Here is a 21,920-nt window from a genome sequence, read left to right on the forward strand (position 1 = left end):
TACTCAGGATCTTTACGGTTTACTATTCTACATACATAGGACCACGATTCCTACCATCCCATAATATCATCATCTCTCTCCCTTGGCCTACATCTTCACATCGGCATCCCCCCTGCCACCACCGTTGCCGTTCCCCAACACTAAGCCCGCCGCACCCATGCCGATAACCCGCGAATGTAAAAAGAAAAGATCGCATCGCCCATCGCCCATCGCACCTCGCATGTCACTAAGACCATCGCCCCATCCCCACACGTACGCAAACGCAAACCTTAACCTACAACCACTCCACTCATAACCAGCGATCATAACACGCACCTTCCATGTCTATAGCATACTATACTCTATACTAACATGCACGACCTACCCGATATCGCAAACACTGGCGTGAGATCTAGCCGTCGTGCAGTACTAAACCTAACACAGCCCAACAACAACAACACAACCACACGTTGGAAAGTCGGTTGTAGCGAGTAAGCAAACGTAATGATTACGCAGGAGCAGGATATCCGAGCGTGTGAGCAACGCCACGGGAAAGAGATAGAGGCGGGCGAGAAAAGATCCACTTTATTTGCTACCTACGCTGCTTTCGTGCAGTCTGTACGTTGGTACCTACGTAAGTTACTGCGCAGCCCGCAGCCCGCAGCCCGCAGCAGCGGTCTAGGTACAGGTAAGTACACTACCCCATCTTCCCCATGGTTTGGGCTGTCCGCGTGACCAGCATGACTGCATGAAGCGTATGTATGTCTGCATAACAGTCGGCATGTCTGCATGATGGCATGATGCGGAGCAGCAAAGGGGACTTCTAGAACGACAAGATATCCGAGAAAGACAAGAGAGGCGAGGAATGCCTGAAATGTCGACGACGACAGAAAGTGGAGACAGCCGTGGACAATGCTTCGAGATCCACATTCGCTACCGGTTTCCTGTACTGGCACTTTGGGTAGCTATCTGCCTGACTCTGCGGTTGCCAAAGTTCAAAACTGTGGTCTGGTGCCGGATTCTGCACAGATGCTGGGGGTTTTTAGTTGCTTTTTTGTGCGTGCGACTCGACTCCGCATATCTAACACCGGCACCGATAAGTTCGCTGGCTAGACGGCCGGCCGGTTGGCTAGCCTGAAACGGGGTTCACGGGCTATCTACATACTTCTTCCTCTTTGTTACTGTCATTGCTGTTTGTTGGTGTTTGTTCAATCTCCGAGCCCACCTCCCCCCATCTACACACCGTATCTATCTTTTTCCGTGGTCTGACTATCGTTCTCTTCCCCTCATCTCATCTCCGGCGTTAGTGCTCCCCATCACGAACTATTGAAAATGTCTTGTCATCTTTCCGTCTTGCTTCATGTATAGTGGTTGTTGTCTAGTTTAGTAAGATCCCGCGTTGTAATTTCCTGTTTCGATCACGTTTCCAAACATGCAATTCCAACTATACACTACACTCCCGTCGCCGACCCGTGATTGCGCTTGTGATGGTGTTGAGCTACAGCTATATCTACATCAATCAAACGATATCCATTTCCCTCCCGCTCCATCCCAGCGTATTGGTCCAATTCTCCTGCCGCGTTGTTTTGCGAGCGAGCCGTTATGCTTGAAGTAAGCAACAACGAGTTGTCCATTGATTGATGCCATGACGCTAGACTGTGTTTGATGACTCTGCTCTCATGCCGTCATTTGCATTACGCCGCATCACACCCCCCTCACAAAATATCCCTATGCGCATTAGCATGAAAAGAAGTGGGCACGGTGGAGGCATGCGTTGATGCGGTTGATATTGTCTAGGTGAAACGAAACGAACTATGCTAAGAAACGGCTTAGGCTACTAATTATACAATGCAGTATCGAGTTTGTCGCATACAGATTATGGCGCGGCTTGGGAAGGAAGCTTGGACCGCATTTGGTTTGCCACTGAACCAGGAAGGAAAGGGAAAGACAGGTAACGGTGTTTTGGAGGTTAGTGTGGGTGGAGACATGGGATTGGGATGTGTGGCGTTCGTGTGGCGTAATTTGCGTTTTGTTTGATCGTCGCATGTGGCGTGGGTAGGTGGGTGGAGCTTGGTTGCGAGGGTGATGGTGTTGTCGGAGATGAGGTGAGGAGCGTTTGTGCATGGGAGAAGCGACGTTTGTTGGCGCTTGTGGGTTGAGATGGGAAGGTGGAGACGGGGTCATGTGATGGTGTGAGAGAAAAGCAGAGTAGTTCCCTGTACAGAACACATGGCGCGACGCAACGACGCTGCTGCGATGTTGGCTAGGTCATTACTGCGATCTGTTCGCTTCTTCATCGGCGCAAAGTAGCAATATCGTTAACCCTTGCATTTTTACATCTCGCATTCATTCTACCATCGCTAAATTCCGACCGCCACGCGTCGCAGCCTCATCTTTTCTCTTCCTTCCTCTCCTCGGCCCACCCGTAACATGTCGTGACCATGACACACATTCTGGTGTCCGTCACCGACATCGCTCGTTTGTACCATCGCGTGATGCGTGCACAACACCCGACAACTCGGTGCTTACGCGCGTCGTGGCCCCGCGCCTCTACCTAGCACGACATCATGATTACCCAGTCGGAGCTTTTTGTACGGTACTACGTAGCCTGCATGCCTTAGCTAGCGTAGGTATTCCTACTCATGTCTTGGCTGGTATACAGAGTTTCTTGGCGGAGTTGTGATGTTTGGTTCTGAGCCTCTTGACTGGAGATCTGCACTTGAGGCACGCGTGTGCAGACTACGTGCGAGTGAGGAGGACCTACGTCATTGTTGATCGGTGTGTACTCAGTGTAGGTTTGATTACGCGCTCGAGCGTGGAGAAAGTTTATTTGCGATCGTCGGGGGTAGCGAGATGGTGCTGAGCAGGTGCGAGATTCGTGTTTACATAAGTCGATAGGGGGATGTGGGATTAGGCGAAGAGCTTGGACTACCAGGGGTTTTGTTCACATGGATGGTTATTTGCATCGAGCGACGTGTTCATGGAAAGAGACAGCGCTGCATCGCGTGGTTGTCGATCGTTTGGCTGAAAACGGCATGATAGGGCTGCATGATGCCCACAGGGGAATCCCTTGGTCATGAGTACCACACATTTTGACGCGGAGCTGCTAACTACATGTAGGGCACGCGCAATGCTATCAAGTCCCTAGGATCAGGCACTTTGCCGGATTGGGCGCATCCGATCCTGAGCTGATGTGATCCTGAGTATTATCGACACGTACTCAAAGGACCTCGCACCAACTATGGCGATGTGTTCCTCTCACTAGGATGTTGGAGCCGTAGTCAGGCCGCATACAGTCACACACCGCGGCTTGGCAAACCACCGATATGTATGCTGACCAACTAAGGTAGGCGTCCCATGGTTCACTACCGTTTGTTCCATGGGCATCCCAAGTAGTGCGTTCACGAGGAAGCCTAGAGCATACGATCGATATTTACTGCTTACAATGATTGCTGATGAATTTGAAGTGAGTTGGAACGAAAGTGTACAGCTTACAGGGAAGGCGAACATGCCCCCATCCTCCATAATGCCCGTGGTACACCATTGACAACAGGATAAACAAAATCAAACCCCAAACGTATGCCAAACATGATTGCTGAGGTCGCTCGATAGGATTCTGAATACACCTTCCCGACGCATTTGTGAATTGATATAGTATTTCTGTGTTTGTGTAACTTAACATTCAAACAGAAGGTTTGATAGACAATGATCATCACGGGAACGGGTTTTTGTGCACGAATGGACATATTTATTAGATAAAATGCGCCTTTAAAATTGATGATCTGCCTCAAGCCTGCAAGATAGACGCGTACTCCACTGATCTTTTGAATGACGCTCGTGGGATGTTCATTCTTGTCATGAAGCGATGGCACGTCGACCTGATACCAACTCAGAAATTGTCATCTATGATATGGCTTACTCTAGTCACCATGATTCGAATGCGTATCGACCAGTCTACTCTCGAAGAAGTCGGTCAATCGGTACAGACTGTAAGGGGCTAGACCCCAGCGGCTGTATCGATGACGATACACAGATGACTGATCAAGAGATGCCTTGTAACAGAGTGGATTTGACAAAGAGCTACAAAAGGATGCTAGCTGTACATAAATACAGGAGCGGACCGAAGATGGGCCGAAGTAGAATTAGATGGATGATGACAGAAACCTATAGATGTATCTCGAAGGAATCGCATGACGACAGCTACGCACACAGCGTAGCGCATGTAATAGGCTCAGCCTGTTACATTACCCCCCTCCTTTTTAGCAGCCGCGAGGCGAGCTGCTAGTGCAGGGCTGCGTGCAAATTTTGTGAGATGGTGCGTGCTGGCAGGTGTATCTGCAGTGGTAGGAATAGCTAACTGAGAGCAGGGGCGAGACCGAGACTGAGAGCGGGAGCTGGAGCGGGAACTAGAGCGGGAACTAGAGCGCGGGCAGCTACTAATCCAATGGTCAGCGGCGCCGCAATAAAGACATAGGTTGTTGCTAAGGCGATAGGCACGGCGTTCGTCAGATGAGTCAGAGGAGGATGCAGACAGGCGGCGGGCTGGTTTACGGACCGAGGATACTCGTGCGGACTGAACTTGGATTGGATCAACATCCATAGGATCTAGCTGGCGACTGACTTGTTTGGGTTGCTGGGGTGGCTGAGGGCGGCGGGAACGTCGATCGAGGCTCTGAACAAGCTCAACGTATTCATCGTACGGAATAGTAAATAGAGAGTCGTTTGACTCTTCAAGAGACTGACGGAGAGAAGAGCGAAGACCACGGTGGAGTACTGATATACGGGATGTATCAGGCCAGGTCGAAGCACCAGCTTCGTATGCGAGACGCTCAAATCGTGCAAGATAAGCTATCAGAGACTCCTCGTCACGCTGACGGACTAAGGAGAAACGCTGAATAGCCTCCTGTTGCTCCCTTGGGTTGTGGCAGAGACGCTGAAAGAAGGAAAAGATATCCTCCACATCCCACGTGTTGTTTTCTTCAGCTTGATGGCGGAGGTGTAGGACAGATGCTTGCTGAGGTTGTTCTAGGCGGTCCCATACATAATCAAATGCATCAGCTCCTGAGAGCTGGTCTGATCGAAGCTTGGCGCGGATTGAAGGGAGCCATGTCCGGAGTGTAAGCGGCTTTCCGTCAAAACGAGGTGGATCAGGAAGGCGGGAACGGGACGGAGGAGTGGCGGATCTGAGCTGGAGCTCAAGCTGATGTACGCTGGCGCGCGATGCGTCAAGATCAGATCGGAGTGACTGGATCTCAACACGCTGGTTCTGGACCTCCTGCTGTAGCTGTTGTACGAGCAGGAATAGAGAGGACTGATCTAGGTTCGGGTTTGACATGGTGCCGGAAAAAAATAATTCTAACAAGGTTTCTGGCTGGGCTGGCGGGCAAGTTGGTCAAATCCAAATGTAAGGGGCTAGACCCCAGCGGCTGTATCGATGACGATACACAGATGACTGATCAAGAGATGCCTTGTAACAGAGTGGATTTGACAAAGAGCTACAAAAGGATGCTAGCTGTACATAAATACAGGAGCGGACCGAAGATGGGCCGAAGTAGAATTAGATGGATGATGACAGAAACCTATAGATGTATCTCGAAGGAATCGCATGACGACAGCTACGCACACAGCGTAGCGCATGTAATAGGCTCAGCCTGTTACACAGACGTTATGTACGTGAATACAGTCATTGCAGAAAGTTTGATCGGGCATCACTGACAATCCCTTGCGTAGAGCACTTGAAATGCACTTCACATTTCATATCAATCACCTCGTTCTCACTCTTTAATGCACTGTGCCAATTCCCTGGTGCAATTTTCGCCATGCCGTATATAAAGAAAGGGCGTACGGAGTAACCAAAAGCATGCGAGATGCTGAGCCATCTTATGAAGAAGCATGGTAACGAGCAACTGGAGAAGATATATCACGCTTGGAACTGCTCATTGTGAACGTCCAACGTTGAATCTCACTTCCTTACAACCAGTAGTTGGTACGATTCTATTCTCCGGGCCAGAGCCTAACTAGCAGGAAAAGGATGGCCAGAGCTCTGGGTTCTTATATACGTACCGTAATCCAAATAATATAATCAACATATACGCCATATTAGCTTGTGCTTACCTCGCTCAAAATTATTATTTATATCAGCATTCCGCTGATTTCCAGCACAACAGACCTCAAGGTCATCCCAAGATGAAGCCCTTCCTGTTTTCGGTTGGTGACTAGAAGGTTCGCTATCGCTATAAAGCACAGTACTTCTGTGACACCGAAAGACTTCCTTGTCTTACTCCAGAACGCTATCCATGAACGGAAAGATTACGCACAGTGGTGTCCAGCTATAAGTCATCGAGACCGACCAAAGCAAAGACCACATCATCGCGTCATTGAAGTGTTGTAAGACAATTTCATGGTTCTCAAGTCTGAGAGCCTCGAATGGGAAGGCAGTACTGCTACCCCTGAGAAGACGCCTATGTCTCGAGCCAGTTGGAGAATGGTAGCCTTGGAGATAACAGGACTGAAAAGAAATTTCATGTTGGACTCTCTGAAGCTTCAGCTGTCATGACAGGGTCGTCGAGCAAAGAAACTGTCAAGAAGCTATATCGAGAAGAGTTCGCTTTAGGGGATCTAATCTACACCATATTCTGCCTCACCCATGGTTCAAGCAGGATGTGATAGATCATACTCAAGAGCAGATACAGTGGCCTCATACCACTATAGCAGCACTTTACACCGAAGCCTCCAAATCACACTAAAGATAGGCCATCATCTTTTTAACACAGTCCACACGGTCTCGTATCTCGACAGGGCCAGTTCCCTTCCATCTCGCCCCAATTTCAGTCACCATCTGTCAATCCCAGTTCCGGATTTCACATTTCAAACAAATTGAGAGTACGCTCACAACCTCTGGGGAGTAGTTGAATGTAGTCTGTGTTCGCTTTGATCTACTCTCAGCAAACATTAGGTTAGGGTTTCCTTCAACTGTGAATTACCTGCGTCAATGTAATCTTCTAAAGTCTTTTGGATGCGGTAGTTTTGATGCCTCAGGTCGATTGTGCTATTGTATCAGTAGCTTTTTCAATTGATTAATCTTATATGCAATACTTGTATATTAGGAGTGCCTAGAATCTATCAATAGCAGCTATTCGCAGAAGATACAGAGCTTGATAATTTCATTAGTGCCGTCTTCTCGATGCCATGTGACTCGAAGCCAGACAAAGTCGGCTGTACACATGCTCAATTTGAGATCAATTTGATCTGTAATAGACCCAGTAGTAGTAGTGTGAGATTCTAAGCAGCTATATCGAGAAGCATAGGGATGAGCAAAAAAAGAAGGCTCATAGGCAGCGGATGTGACAACGCGACTGCGGAATATTCAGTATTATTCTTGTAGCTCAGAATAGCAATTCAGAGTGATATAAATCAGAAGTCTTCTTTTCTTAAACTTTCCGTTATGGAGGACCCTAATATGTGGCGTCATCGTCATCGCGTGAGTCGTACCTGCCAAGACAAACCGCTCATGCCCCGCCATCCCACTCACCCCATCTCGACTTTTTCCAACACCAGCCCACATACACCAGATCAGCAGTATTGGGCGACACTGTTACAAACGCAAACCCCCCAACATGGACGCCGCAATCGCCGAATGGCAAACCCGCTCCGAGGACCTCAAGCCCCTCAACCTCAAGCAAATCGAGCCCCACCTCCTTGAACTCGACGCTCACCTTACCCTCCGAAGCCACATTGTTGGCTACACGCTGTCCGACGCTGACACAACAGTATGGAAAACAATTCGCGAGAACCGCGTTGCGCATGCGTTTGTCAAGCAGGACTTAATGAAGAACTTGTGCCGCTGGTTTAGGTACATTGAGGAGGCATATCCGCAGAGTGTTGTTGTTGTTGTTGTTAGTGGTGGACAGGGCAAGAAGGAGGAAGGCACCAAGGGAGGCAAGGGCAAGAATGATGATGCGAATTATGATATTGGGCTGCAGGATGTAGGGGATGGAACGGGGATTGTTACTAGGTTTCCTCCAGAGCCTTCGTGAGTGCTTGTCTTCAGAAGCATATGCTGGAATGGGTAAGCTAATTGCACCGCAGAGGTTATCTCCACATTGGTCATGCAAAGGCAGCGCTACTGAATGACTACTTCGCGCACGAGAAATACAAGGGCAAGCTGCTCCTACGGTTCGACGATACCAACCCCACCAAAGAGAAGCAGGAGTTTCAAGATGCCATTGTCGAGGACTGTGCGCTTCTCGGCATTAAGCCAGACCAGGTCTCGTACACTAGCGATTGGTTTGACCAGCTATATGAAAGCTGTGTGCAGGCAATTAAAGATGGGCTTGCGTATGCCGATGACACTCTGCAGGAGAAGATGCGTGACGAGCGCATGAATGGCATTGCCAGCGCTCGCCGTGACGCAAGTGTTGAGGAGAACCTGGCGCACTTTGAGGAGATGAAGAAGGGTAATGAAGAGGGATTGAGGTGGTGCATTCGCGCAAAGATGTCTGTCGACGACCCGAACAAGGCCATGCGCGATCCCGTCATTTACCGCTGCAACCCCCAGGCACATCACCGCACAGGCGAGAAGTGGAAGATCTACCCAACCTACGACTTCTGCTGCCCCATCGTCGATGCTTTAGAGGGTGTTACTCACGCACTGCGCACTACCGAGTACAACGATCGCGATGCACAGTACCAGTGGTTCATCAAGAACCTCAAGCTCCGCAAGGTCCATAACTGGGGGTTCGCACGTCTTAACTTTGTCCGCACTGTTCTATCAAAGCGCAAACTTACCAAGATTGTGGATGCTGGTATTGTTTCTGGCTGGGACGATCCGCGCATGCCTACCGTTCGAGGTGTTCGTCGCCGCGGTGCTGTCATTCCCGCGCTGCGCGAGTTCATCCTTAAGCAGGGACCATCAAAGAACATTGTCAACCAGGATTGGTTCGCTTTCTGGGCTACTAACAAAAAGCATATTGAGCCAACCGCAGCGCGCTACACAGCTATTGACGACGATGGCCGCGTCCCCGTCACAATCATCGGTGCACGTGAGGGTGTGATCTCCGAGGACAAGCCCAAGCATGCCAAGTACGATCTCGGCAACAAGAAGATTGTCTTCAGCTCATCCGTCATCATGGAGCAGGCCGACGCGCAGTCATTCGCGCAGGATGAAGAAATCACGCTTATGAACTGGGGCAATGCCATTGTCCGCAAGATCAGCCACTCCATTAACCCTCTCGAGATGGCGAAGCATGGTCTGAAGACCGTCACCGGTCTGGAACTCGAGTTGCACCTCCAGGGAGACGTGAAGAAGACATCGAAGAAGGTTACTTGGTTGAGTAATGATCAGGATCTCGTGCCCATCGAGCTGGTTGACTATGATTACTTGATCACAAAGGACAAGCTCGAGCCCGATGACACCCTGGAGGATTTCCTGAACCCACAGACTGAGACAAGGACCAAGGCCATGGCTGACTGTAATGTCGCCGGGCTCAAAGTTGATGATATTGTGCAGTTTGACCGCAAGGGCTTTTTCCGTATCGATCGTGCGTTTGCTCATGGGGAGCCGGTGGTTGCATTCCAGATTCCTACGGGTAAGAGCAAGTAATGGTTCTGCGAAATTTGAGCCCCAGCCTACTCATTCTCTTTGCTATGAATGCGCGAGCGGGGATATTCTGAGATACCACAAAAGCTGCACTGTAGTCACAAATCATCATACAATAAATGATGAATGGAACCTTTTATGATATTATGATCTCTCTGTCTGCGTGTTCGTCTTTCACTTTGTCTTATCACGTGGCCACAGAGTTCATGATCAGTCTTGGTTGAAGCACGGGCAGGATCAACGTCAACAAACAGCAGAAGTAACTCGATGATAGGGTATGAGGAAAGTGGCTTTTGCAATGATATCTAGCTATAAATATAATAATTTCGGTAATACATGTACTGTCTGTACAGAAAGAAGAAAGGAGAGAAGAAAAGAAGACATGGTCCTTTGAAGACGAGAAGGGAGGACGCAACTTGACATGGAACTTGAGGAACAGAAATTTCAGATAAACTGGATATTTTCAGGGGCAGATGAGCGACAGAGACATTGCTCCTGTATAATTGTCTTTAGTACATGCAAATTTTTGGGTAATGTAACATAGAGAGAAGAAAAGAAGACAAGGGCATTTTATACACAAGAAGGGAGTACGCAACTCAACATAGAAGTCGTTCACTCGGAATTTCAGATAAACCAGATATTTTAGGGGCAGAAGAACAACAGGAGACATTGTCTCTTTCTATGTGGTGTTTTTTACATGCAAATTTTATAGTAATATGAAGATAGAGAGAAGAAAAGAGAGAAGAAGAGGAAAAGGTACTAACGTACCTAACGGGCGAGTGGGCCACACGGGCGAGTGGGCCACCTGCGCTAAGACCCCATTAAAACCACGACTGTACACGACTATATAGCACCGTCAAAGATAGTAAATAGAAATCGTAATAGGCTATTCTACTCAGAATCTATCGCTGCTTCTTGCCTACATGTGCGCATATTATGTCCTGCCTCGCCGCAGCGTCCACAGCGTCGTTGGCTAGGCTCGCCTGCCTCAACGCGCACTCTCTTCTTCGCCTTCTTCCTATCACTACATGCCCCAAACTCCTTAAGAGTCGTCAGTCGCACGCCCTCATCAATTGTTAAGGTCCCTTGCTGCTGTAAGCGCTTCCTTTTATATGATCTACGCTTACTTGAGGCCTCGTTGGCGGCTTGGAGCTCAGCGTTGCGCTTGGTCATTAACACCAGAGAATGCGCTATCATCTCTGCACCTTTTGACAGGCTTTTGATCGCCTCAACCATATACGTAGGTGAGCTATCTACATGTCTTCGAATCCTCTCTTGAATCAGCTTTGATTGCGACCCAAGTTCTAGGGTATTGCTTGGAGTTTGCGACTGCCAGGGACCGTCCTCGACGGTAGGTAGCAGTGGAGTGCGCAGCCGCACGTCAAGCGTCGATATCACAGCCTCTGGATTAAATGGGACTAAGCCAGCGCCTCGAAAGCTTCCTTGTATATTGGCCTTTGTAATCGCAGCGTCAAAAGCGCCTTTAAAGCACGGTAGGAACTCTAGTTTAGTGATATGGGTGATCTTGTTGCGCATTAGATCCTCGGCTTGGCGGCCATACGCTGTCTTCAAAGGCGAGAAACACCCCACATCAAGAGGCTGTAGTAGGTGCGACGAGTGAGGAGGCATGCAGAGAGTAATAATGTTGTGATCCTTGCAGTACTGCTGGAAATCGAGCGAGTCGTGGCTCTCGTGGCCGTCGATAATAAGCAGACGATAGTTTCCTACAGTCCTCTTCTTTGTGTGAGCGTCAAAGTGCTTTAACCACTCTAGACCAAGCTTGTTTGTTGTCCAGCCGTTCTCAGAGACTGCAATAACCCAGTCGCGAGGTAGGTTATCTTCCTTGTACCAGGCAGAGAGGTGGTTCTTGCCTTTGAAGATGATAAAAGGTGGGATTGCCCACCCAGTCGCGTTGATACCCTGGATCACTGTAGCCCACTCGCGATTGCCCTGCTGAACGCTCTTTGGTCGTCCTCGACGCTCAGAGCCTGTGACTACTGCTCCAGTTGATATCATGCCCATCATGAAGCCAGACTCGTCAAAGTTGTGGGTGTCCTCATCAAGGATACCGTACTTGGCCTTTGTGTTCTCCACAAGTCGGAACCAGCCTTGTATAACCTCAGGATCCTCACAGAGGGCTCGCTTGTAGTCATACTTGCGATTGAATTTGACCTTAAGCTCAGGGCGACGTTTGACGAAGGTTGCAGCCCAGTTCTGACCAACAGGGTCGCGGTGGCGCTCAGCCAACAAAGAATTAGCCATATCCTGCACAGCAGCAAGTCGGGGCGGAAATCCTCGCGCGTCGAGGTCAAGGATATGCTGGACAATTACATCCTCCTCTGTCTTAAGGAGGTTCATTGAGTTAGGCGTACAATCGCTCCGAAGAGGTATTCCAGCGCGTCGGCGCCCAAGAGTTACTCGAGATACGTTGTAGATAGCTGCAGCGCGTCTCTGCGACAGCGTCGCGTCGCGTTCGATAGCCTTGAGAGCAAGCTGTAATCGAGCCTCTTTTAAAGCTGGTAGATTGTTTTGTTGTTGGCTCATTGTGAAAGTACTGTAGGTAACAGTATGTTTTGGTGGGGTCTTAGCGGAGTGGCCCACTCGCCCATGTGGCCCACTCGCCCGTGAGGTACGTTAGTATTTAATAGATAAAGGAGGTAGGTCGCAACTCGACATAACAGGGTTCTTGGAAAATTTCAGATAAGTCGGATGTTTTCAAGGGCACACAAGCGAAAGAACATATGATTGTCTGCAAGCGATTTAGTACACATAAGCGTGTTGTATATAAGTTGGTAGAGAACGCGACATTGTAAACCAAGTCACGCGCTTTAGAAATTCAAAATATAATGTAGCTGTAATAAGTATGTTAAAGGTTAGACTTGATTTTATGTCGCATACAATGATCCAATGCAAGTTTTGAGAGACGAGAAGAAGAGAAGGTACTAGTATTTCAAACATAAAGAGGTAGGTTGCAACTTAGCGTTAGATGTTGATCTAGAAATTTCGAATAAGTCCTAATTTTTGAAGTAGAGTCGAGTGGCGGAAACATAGTTTCGTAGCGGAAGGATTTTGTATATGCAAGGTTTTTGATAAAGAGAGATAGAAAGAGGAAGAGAGGGAAGGGAGGGAGAGTAGGTTTTTATAGATGAGAGTAAGCGGTGAAACCACATATAATAGGTTGTGAAATCATTTTTTGTCGCATAGTAATTATCAATGTATAGAATAAGTAGCAGAGATACAGCTACGCAGAGAGAAGTTGTCGTGTATAGAAGTAGTTTTCAGAAAGAGGGTAATAGAACGAGTAAAAGAGAGAAGAGAGGGGGAGAGGACTTCCCATAGATAAAAGTAAGTGGCGGGAGTCGACATTATGTAAATAGTAAGTTGTTATTTTCCGTACAGCAAATTTCAATTACAGAATAGGTAGTAGAGAAATCTCTACGTAGAGGGGAGTTTTAGTACATTGCAGGTTTTCGGAAGAGAGAGAGAGATATATATAGAAAAGTGTTACGGATCCATAGACTCGCTCGGCCCATGGCCCCCATATCGATAAGATCCTTATCTTATCGGACTAGCGCCTTGGCGCCCACAGCATAAGTTCGGGCTCACAACGTAGATAGCTCGATAGCTTGTATCTTGTCAAATCCAATCTTTCTTGATCGATCCCTCACATTATACAAGCTCCCTTTCAAGACGGGCCCTGGAAGCTCGTTCGCGAATTGTATTTTCTTGTCGCTGCGAGCGACACGCCAACGACAGAAACACTTACGCGACGAGGATCGCATTGACTATACGTACCGCCGCAGAAGAGCCGCCGTAGTAAAGACACCTGATTGCCCAGCTGCATAGCTGTACCCACCTGCCAGAAAAGACCCGCCGCCGCAGAGTGCCGCCGCGGAAGACACTGGATTGCCCAGCTGCATAGCTGTACCCACCTGCCAGAAAAGACCCGCCGCCGCAGAGTGCCGCCGCGGAAGACACTGGATTGCCCAGCTGCATAGCTGTACCCACCTGCCAGAAAAGACCCGCCGCCGCAGAGTGCCGCCGCGGAAGACACTGGATTGCCCAGCTGCATAGCTGTACCCACCTGCCAGAAAAGATCCGCCGCCGCTTCTAGCGCTGCCGCCGATGATGGCCCGACTAAACGAGACGAGCAAGGATGCCCACGACCAGGGTGCTCAGAACGACACACAAACCATTCCAGCAGAGTCGCACCTTGAGTACGGCGACTTTGAGAATGACGACGACCTCACCGAAGCGGAGAAGGCGACTATTAGACAGAAGCTCGCCACCCGCAAGAGACAGGTCACTTTTGGCCGTGGAGACGGCCAAGGCAACAGCGAGGACGAGGGCAATGACGTCAACGCCGCTGAACGCCGACGACAGTCTTGTAGACAGTCTCTTAAGAAAGCCGTTAAGCCAGCGGATAAGACTTCTATAGAACTAGGCTACGACGACGACACGGATGACATGTATCTACGTTTTTATGGCATCCACGACAACGATGAGCGCGAGATCCTCGCGGACATGAGGAACGTTGACGACTTCACCGCTTGCATCGCTGAACATGCTGAGAGTGTCTTTGGACACCTAGCAGATTTGCTTAGTCAGATAGCTGAACAAGCCGAACAGCTAGACCAAGCACATAATGAAGCCCGTGTACAACAAGAAGCAGCTGACGCCCGCGTGGAGCGCGCCCAGACGCAAGCTCGCGCTGCCGCCGCAGACGAGCTTGCCCAAGTCACCCAGAAATGCAACCGCATGATCACTACTAAGAACAGCTACGCTTCACGGCTAGCAGTGCTCGAAGACGAGCTTGCAGCCTCGCGCGAGTCAAACGTGAAGCTCTACTCCCAGATTAGCGACCTCTACAACGAGAGGAGTGTCCTGCAACAGCACGCGGGCGTCCCGACGAATGGAAATTTATATGACACGCGCCCAGCTCAGTTCCAGTCGTCCCCTCCTCCAATGACTGCGAACCCGTTCATTGGCACTGGCACTCACGACTTGATGCTGCCTCCCCCTATGGCACATCATCAGAAAAACCGACCCCTAGCTCGGTCTGCTGTATCGGACAACCTCACTGCAACGGGTGCAAAGCTGAAGGATATTGACATCTTTCGCGGAGACAGCACCGACAAAGAGGACTACAAGTATTGGCGCCGCAGCGCCAGGAACTTCTTAAACAAAACTACTATCCACACAACTGTTCAAGATCAGCTCGACTACCTGATTGACCACTTGCGAGGACCAGCCGCTGCACAGGTGGAATATAGAGCAGCACCCGGAGCTCGTAACGCCTACGTGACAGCGGAAGAAGTCCTCACGGAACTTGATCGCATCTTTGACACGGTCGACAAGGTCACCGAAGCCAGCGCAGCGCTACACGACAGCGGCTCTGGAGGATTAAAGCAACGCGACAATGAATCGTTTAACACCTGGGTAGCCCGCTTTACCTCTACAGTCGCACCATTGAACCTGGGCGACAACGAAATGATCCAGCACGCGATCCGACTCATGAAGTTTGGTCGTAACGCAGGTTTACAATTCCGCCATGGTGATACTTGGGAAGCGTTTGCCCAGAATTGCCGCACTCAGCAACAGCTCTCACGTCTCACCCAGAGCAGCGGAAATAATGGTACCCGAACCGGCCGCAACACGTCTAACGCTGGTGGTGGAGGTAATGGCAACGGCAACAGCAATAGCAGCGGCTCCACAACGCGTAACAACTACGGTCGCACGCGCGCGCAACTCAACGCGTTGAGTAAGCAAGGCGAGTGCTTTAAATGCGGAGGCACGGCAAATGTCAGCGGCAAGAAACATCGTCCGACCGACGCAGACGTCCCAGCAGCCTGCAAGTCTGGCTCTATCGTGCCAGCTAGCCGCGTCCCTGCCCTCAAAGCTACATTCACCAACGCCGCCCTCCAGGCCACAGTCGTCGATGCCACCGACGAGTCGGAAAACTAGCCGTCCCCGGCGAAAGACGCCCCGGGGACCGCACCAAAATGGTCCACAGATACAGTTACAGTCACAGTCAAAGCCACAACTACCAGTCCAACCCTTGTTAGCGATACCCCCTATTGTTTCACCGACCCTTGATACCCAAACTACCCCGCTCACCGGAGCTACACCTAGCACTTTACGCGTTTGTTTACAAGAATTGGAGGACTGGACGCCTCCCCAGGCTATAGAGGACAGACACGTTGTCTTGAGCGCGAACACTATGGTCAAAGGCAAGCAGCTTGTCCAAGGCCAGCAGTTCGTTTTCAAGTGCAAGGTCGCCACTTCGAATAGCTATATTGATACGGAAGCTTTGACTGACTCTGGTGCTACTGGAAACTGTATCTCCACACTATTTGCGCAACGACATAACCTGCCGACGTTTCGGCTTAAACAACCTTTGCAACTACGACTTGGCGACGGCAATTTCGCCATGGCGCCTATCACACACGGCGTCCTAGCCCCCATCTCCCACGCTGAACACGTTAGCGAGGAACTCTTCTACAGTGTACCTATGACGACTTACGACTTTATTTTCGGCACTTCATGGCTAGAAGAGCATAATCCACACATCGACTGGAGGGAAAAAACTATGCGTTTCAACAGCGAGCATTGCTACGCCAACTGCCTACACAAAGGCGAGCAAGTCACTGTTCGCAGCAGTCGACACCGACGGGCCGCAGCAAAAGCCAAAGAACGGAACCCGACCTACGCGAACATGGACATACACCATGTGTCAGGTGAGGCCGCTGCCGCACTGGCATCACGACCAGAGAACGGTACTATCTGGCTGTACCCACATGATTTTGAACAACTCGACAAAGATGACAGCGATGACGCCGACGAGAGAGCCCAGGCTAGCCGCGTCTTCGCCTCACTATTTGCCATGGACATGAACGCCCTATCTCAGGAAGACATTGATAAGTTCCACCAGAAGCTGAACTCGCCCGCTAAAACTCGCGACGAGGTCCTAGACAAGTTGCCCGAATGGCTCCACGATCTCGCCCACCGATTTAATCCTGATCCCGCCACGACAGACTTGCCCGCTCGACGAGGCGCGGTCGACCACAGCATTGACATTATCCCCGGATCAAAACACCCAAACGCTAAGATGTACGGCATAAGTAAGGACGAAGGCCTTGCCGTTAAAGCTTATGTTGAGGACATGAGAGGACGCGGTGAGATCCGTGAAAGCAAGTCAGACTTCGCTTCGCCTGTGCTCGTCGTCCGCAAATCTGGAGGTGGACTCCGCATTTGCGTGGACTATAGAGCGCTCAATGCCGTCACTATCAAGAACAGGAACGCTCCTCCGATGATTAAAGAAACGCTCGCGCGGCTAGCTAACGTCGCCTACTTCACCGTGGTCGACGTCATCGCCGCCTTTAACAAAATCCGCATCAAGGAAGGCGACGAACATAAGACTGCCTTCCTAACACGGTATGGCCTATTCGAATACTTAGTGATGCCTTTCGGACTCTGCAACGCACCAGGTACCTTTCAGGCCTACATTAACGAGGTTTTACGCGATTACCTTGACGAGTTCTGCTCTGCATACCTCGACGACGTCCTAATCTACAGCGCGTCTTTGGCAGAGCATAAGGTTCATGTCCGCAAGGTTATCGAGAGTCTAGGTGAGGCCGGACTTCATCTAGACATTGACAAGTCCGAGTTTGCCGTCCAAGAGGTGAGATACCTGGGCCTCATTCTTACAACTGAAGGCATCAAAATGGACCCCGCCAAGGTTAAGTCAGTGCTCGACTGGGGCACCCCAACAACATTGAAAGAGTTGCAAGCATTCCTAGGTTTCGCAAATTTCTACCGAAGGTTTATTGTTGCCTTCTCTTATATCGCGCGGCCGCTCACGGATCTTACCCGCGGGACAAACGGCGACGTCAAGCTGAACTTTCCTATCGCCCAAGGATCTGCTGCCCACGACGCATTCGAAAAGCTTAAGAAAGCATTTACCATCGCCCCGGTCCTCGCGCACTTCAACCCCGCGCTTGAGACCTGGGTCGAAACAGACTCCTCCGACACCGTCACAGCAGCCGTGCTGTCCCAAGTCCAGACTGACGGAGTGCTAAAACCAGTCGCTTTTATCTCCACAAAGATGTCACCAGCTGAGTGCAACTATGCCATCTACGACAAGGAGCTTATGGCCATCGTCCGCGCCTTTGAGGAATGGAGACCAGAGCTGGCCGGCACCTCGGACCCGGTGAAGGTCATCTCAGACCATGCCACCTTACAGACCTTTATGGTCAACAAAGCACTCAACAGGCGTCAAGCAAGATGGGCTGAGTTTCTGAGCGAATTCAACTTTAAGATCACTTACCGACCAGGCAGACTAGGCAGCAAACCCGACGCCTTGACGAGACGCCCCGGCGACACACCCACGAACCCAAACGATCCACGGATCATACATCAGACCCAGACGATCCTCGGCCCCGACCGCGTCGACGACGTCATCAAACGAGACACGCACACACACAACGACGCCCGACAAGCAATTCAACTCGCGGCGCTGTTATTCGAATACGCGGAGGAGGTACAAACGCTAGCAGGCATGCTATATCTAATGAGCGAGGAGGCGTATGGCGTCGATGATTTGGTGGATGACGACTCAACCCCAGACGTAGCCTTGGACAGCCAGCCTAAGGGGAGACAATTGAGATCCCTCACGCTGCTGCGCCAGCTTCCCTGGCACGGGTGCCGGGGGAGAACGCGCCTGACGATGGACTTATGACAGCGATCGTAAATGCCTACCGCGTCGATCCCACACTACAAGAAATAATACGAGCAAAGGCAGACGGCGCCCGTCACCTTCCCCACACTGTCGCCATACAAATGAAGCTGAAGCTAGAGCTACAGGACTGCGAAATCCGCAACAGTCTGGTTTACTTCCGCGGCAGACTCTTCATCCCCTACGACGACGATCTTCGCAAAGACATCGTCCGTCGGTTCCACGACACCGCCACGGCGGGCCACGGCGGCAAGCGCTCTACCTACTACCTAGTTAGCCAACAGTACTACTGGCCGCTCATGACAGACACAGTCGCTCAGTATACCCGGAGTTGTGTAGTTTGCCGACGCGCAAAGCCATACAGAGACCGCAAGCAGGGACTGCTGCACCCGCTCCCCGTACCGAAACGATTCTGGACTGACATTTCAGTCGACTTCATCACACCCCTGCCAGACTGTACTAGATTCGGACGCACCTACTCTCATGTCATGGTCGTGATTGACCGGCTAAGCAAGTCGCAACGGTTTATCGCCCTAGACAGCCTTGAAGTTGATGCTGTTGTCCGAGCATTTGTCGATTACGTCTGGAGAGAGGAAGGTTTCCCTACTACAATTGTGTCTGACCGAGGGTCACAGTTCGTCTCTCATTTCTGGAAGGAGCTGTGTCATCGACTGGGTGTTACACCAAAGCTCTCTACAGCTTACCACCCAGAAACAGACGGCCAGACTGAAGTCGCCAACGCCGGACTAAAGTGTTACCTGCGTGCTTACACGAACTATATGCAAAACGACTGGGTAGACTGGCTGCCACTAGCCCAGCTCGCCATCAATAACAGAGAAAACGTGTCCTCTGGCGTCGCACCCGCGCTTGCCACCAAGGGCTACCTACCTCGCATGGGATCGGAACTAGTCACCGAAGACTCGCCCATTACCGACGCCCGTTCACGCGCAGAACAGTTGCTCCGCGAAGACGCCCGAGGCACGGTGAAAAGGATGACCGACGTTATCCGTTTCATGCAAGAAAATCTTCGCTGGTCCCAAAACAAGATGGAACACTACGCCAACCAGCACAGACAGCCCGCTCCAGACTACCGCGTCGGTGACAAAGTCTATATTGATGCCCGCAATATCCCTACGATGCGCCCGAGCCGCGGTCTCAGCGCAAAGAACCTTGGCCCATACAAAGTGCGAGCTTTGCCCAACCGATATGCAGTCGAGCTCGCACTACCAGACTGCTACAAACAAGTCCATCCAGTGTTCCACCCATGGTTACTACACCTGGACGCCGATCAAACAGCTCGCCCAAGTGAGGGCGTCATCGCTGAGAAACACCCTGACGGAGAGCACGACTACTACGTAGACATGGTCGTCGACTGTCGCATAGATAAACGACGCAAGGACACCCTCACAAACAAGAAAGGCATGCTCCAGTATAAGGTTAAGTACACCAACTCCCCAGACTGGAATGCCTCGCCCGCATGGCAAGACTATACAGACCTGTGGGGCGCAGAGGAAGCGGTTGAAGACTTTCACCGTCTCTATCCCGACAAGCCCCCACCTCACGAACTGTATCGAGACCTAGCGTTGTATCTCAACCTAGTCGCCGCATATTCACTTGGTCGCGATGATGTTGAAGTTGTTAGCGTACTAGACAGTTGTGAGCTTGCCCTATCACCTTCGCATTCACTGATGGCACAGCTTGGACCTGGGAAGGTGGCACAACTCAGGACGTCTGTCTCCAAGCAGAAGCAAGGACCCGAAGGATGAGACACAACATAACTGCTCGGCATCAAGCACAGCGTCATAAAATAAAAGACATTCACGGCTTGCAGGTGCAACCGTCTTCTGAAAGGGGGGGGTAATGTTACGGATCCATAGACTCGCTCGGCCCATGGCCCCCATATCGATAAGATCCTTATCTTATCGGACTAGCGCCTTGGCGCCCACAGCATAAGTTCGGGCTCACAACGTAGATAGCTCGATAGCTTGTATCTTGTCAAATCCAATCTTTCTTGATCGATCCCTCACAAAAAGAGAAGAATAGAAGATAGAGACGTCTTAGGAAGATTTTATAGATAGCACAAGGGTAAAGTTAGACACAGCTTGCCTAGCAGAGGATTTCAATGTAGAAAGTAGACGTTTTCTTAGTCCTAGCGAGTAGAGGAAAAGGAGGGAAGAGACACATCATAAGGCGGGTCGGCAGTGTTTTAAAAACAGAAAGAAGAGTAGAAAGTGTGCGAATATATACGCATAATCTCTCCCCTTTGTCATAGCAATCCCTATTCGCAGTTTCTTAATTTTCTAGGTAGTTTACAAATATTTTTAGAGTAGACAGAAGACAAAGAAAGCGGCCATCAGCAGAAATGCTTATCATTTTCAGTCATCACAATAATCCAAGAGTTTTTCGGTAATTTTGCAAGCAAGTATAGAAGGAGAAAGGAGAGAAAGGTAGGAGAGGTGTAGAATTTATAGACGCCGAAGCGACCAGAGAGACATGCGTTTGGAAAGATGTAATCTTAGGAAAGAGAGACATAGGCGGCGAGGTCGCGGTTTTTAGAGTTTTTAGATGCTGATAATAGCTTTTAGAAGAGAAGGAAGAATGAAGAAGAGAGGAAGAAGTGTAGAATATATACCATGTTTCCTGTCATGCCAAGGAGTACACAGGTATCACCCACATGTGTCTCCGTCTTACGAATTTCAGAAAGTAGAATATTAAGACAGAAGACTTGCGCAAACATGCGCATGTAATCTGGTCCTTTTTTGTAGAAAAAAAAACCACAGACGCTCGCAAACATCTGGTGGAAGACTTAATTTTTTTAAAAGAAAACCACCATACAAATTTTATACTCATAATTTTTATCGCTCTACAGATCATTTTCGGTCTCTCTTAGAGTGCAGACGCAGAAAAAAAAGAATCCACGTAGAGTATACCTCTGGTCTGGGAAAACAAGCATTTTTGCGATTTTTCTTATTTTTAGTCTTAATCAATTAATTCAGAAGTAGCACTCTGTAACATGGAAGAGATGTTGGAGTACTTTAATGTATTTTAGAAAATAAGGGATTTTTTAAGTATTTCGAGTAAAACGAATTGCCTACGTGTTACGTATCAAGTAAATAGATACACAAATAGACAGGCATACAGGCGTAGGTTGCTCTTTTCGATAAGTGCCCAAAGGCACATTGTTATCGAGCTTCCTGTCTTTAGAGAATTGGAGTCAAGAATAGGTAGAAACGCCCAAAAGCACATCCTTGTTGAACTTGTTTATTTTTTGAGAAGATTAGAGTGAAGAATAAGTAGAAGCGCCCAAAAGCGCATCCTGTCCAAATTTGTGCTTTTTAAGAAAATTGAAGTAAAGAATAGGTAGAAGCGCCCGAAAGCACATCGTGTCTGCATAGAGTCCTTTTAGTTTATGATTTCAGTTTGAGTGTAAGATAAAGATTGGAGTAAGGAACGGGTTGGCCGGCTTTTATGGGCAGCGAAAGGAGCGCTAGCACTAGCGTGCGCTGAAGCCACGTCTGTGATCATTCACGTGTGTCATCCTTCTGCAACACAACATCCGCAGTGATGACATGCAGAGCTCCAGAAACACTTGAGTTATTTCGAAGGATG

The 21,920-nt window shown here is 49.7% G+C and overlaps 5 protein-coding genes across 5 annotated transcripts; 3 read left to right on the top strand and 2 right to left on the bottom strand.

The window, feature by feature from the left end:
- Positions 1–4,210: 4,210 nt before the first annotated feature.
- Positions 4,211–5,314, bottom strand: PtrM4_126930 (Retrotrans-gag domain containing protein; the record flags this gene model as incomplete). The annotated part of the gene is made up of 2 exons (XM_066108785.1): positions 4,211–4,215; positions 4,417–5,314. The coding sequence occupies 2 exons, from the start codon at positions 5,312–5,314 to the stop codon at positions 4,211–4,213; spliced, it is 903 nt and encodes a 300-aa protein (XP_065960777.1).
- A 3,030-nt stretch (positions 5,315–8,344) lies between these two features.
- Positions 8,345–9,580, top strand: PtrM4_126940 (uncharacterized protein; the record flags this gene model as incomplete). Its single annotated transcript, XM_001939766.2, has 1 exon — positions 8,345–9,580. The coding sequence occupies one exon, from the start codon at positions 8,345–8,347 to the stop codon at positions 9,578–9,580; it is 1,236 nt and encodes a 411-aa protein (XP_001939801.2).
- An 888-nt stretch (positions 9,581–10,468) lies between these two features.
- On the bottom strand, positions 10,469–12,121 carry PtrM4_126950 (uncharacterized protein; the record flags this gene model as incomplete). The annotated part of the gene is made up of 1 exon (XM_066108786.1): positions 10,469–12,121. One exon carries the CDS (start codon positions 12,119–12,121, stop codon positions 10,469–10,471), a length of 1,653 nt encoding a protein of 550 aa, XP_065960778.1.
- Positions 12,122–13,705: 1,584 nt separating this feature from the next.
- Positions 13,706–15,541, top strand: PtrM4_126960 (KfrA-N domain containing protein; the record flags this gene model as incomplete). The annotated part of the gene is made up of 2 exons (XM_066108787.1): positions 13,706–15,212; positions 15,369–15,541. 2 exons carry the CDS (start codon positions 13,706–13,708, stop codon positions 15,539–15,541), a joined length of 1,680 nt encoding a protein of 559 aa, XP_065960779.1.
- A 256-nt stretch (positions 15,542–15,797) lies between these two features.
- On the top strand, positions 15,798–20,077 carry PtrM4_126970 (uncharacterized protein; the record flags this gene model as incomplete). The annotated part of the gene is made up of 2 exons (XM_066108788.1): positions 15,798–18,203; positions 18,242–20,077. The coding sequence occupies 2 exons, from the start codon at positions 15,798–15,800 to the stop codon at positions 20,075–20,077; spliced, it is 4,242 nt and encodes a 1,413-aa protein (XP_065960780.1).
- Positions 20,078–21,920: the final 1,843 nt, after the last annotated feature.

The sequence above is a fragment of the Pyrenophora tritici-repentis genome, chromosome 7 (genome assembly GCF_003171515.1).
Source record: "Pyrenophora tritici-repentis strain M4 chromosome 7, whole genome shotgun sequence".
Lineage (NCBI taxonomy): Eukaryota > Fungi > Ascomycota > Dothideomycetes > Pleosporales > Pleosporaceae > Pyrenophora > Pyrenophora tritici-repentis.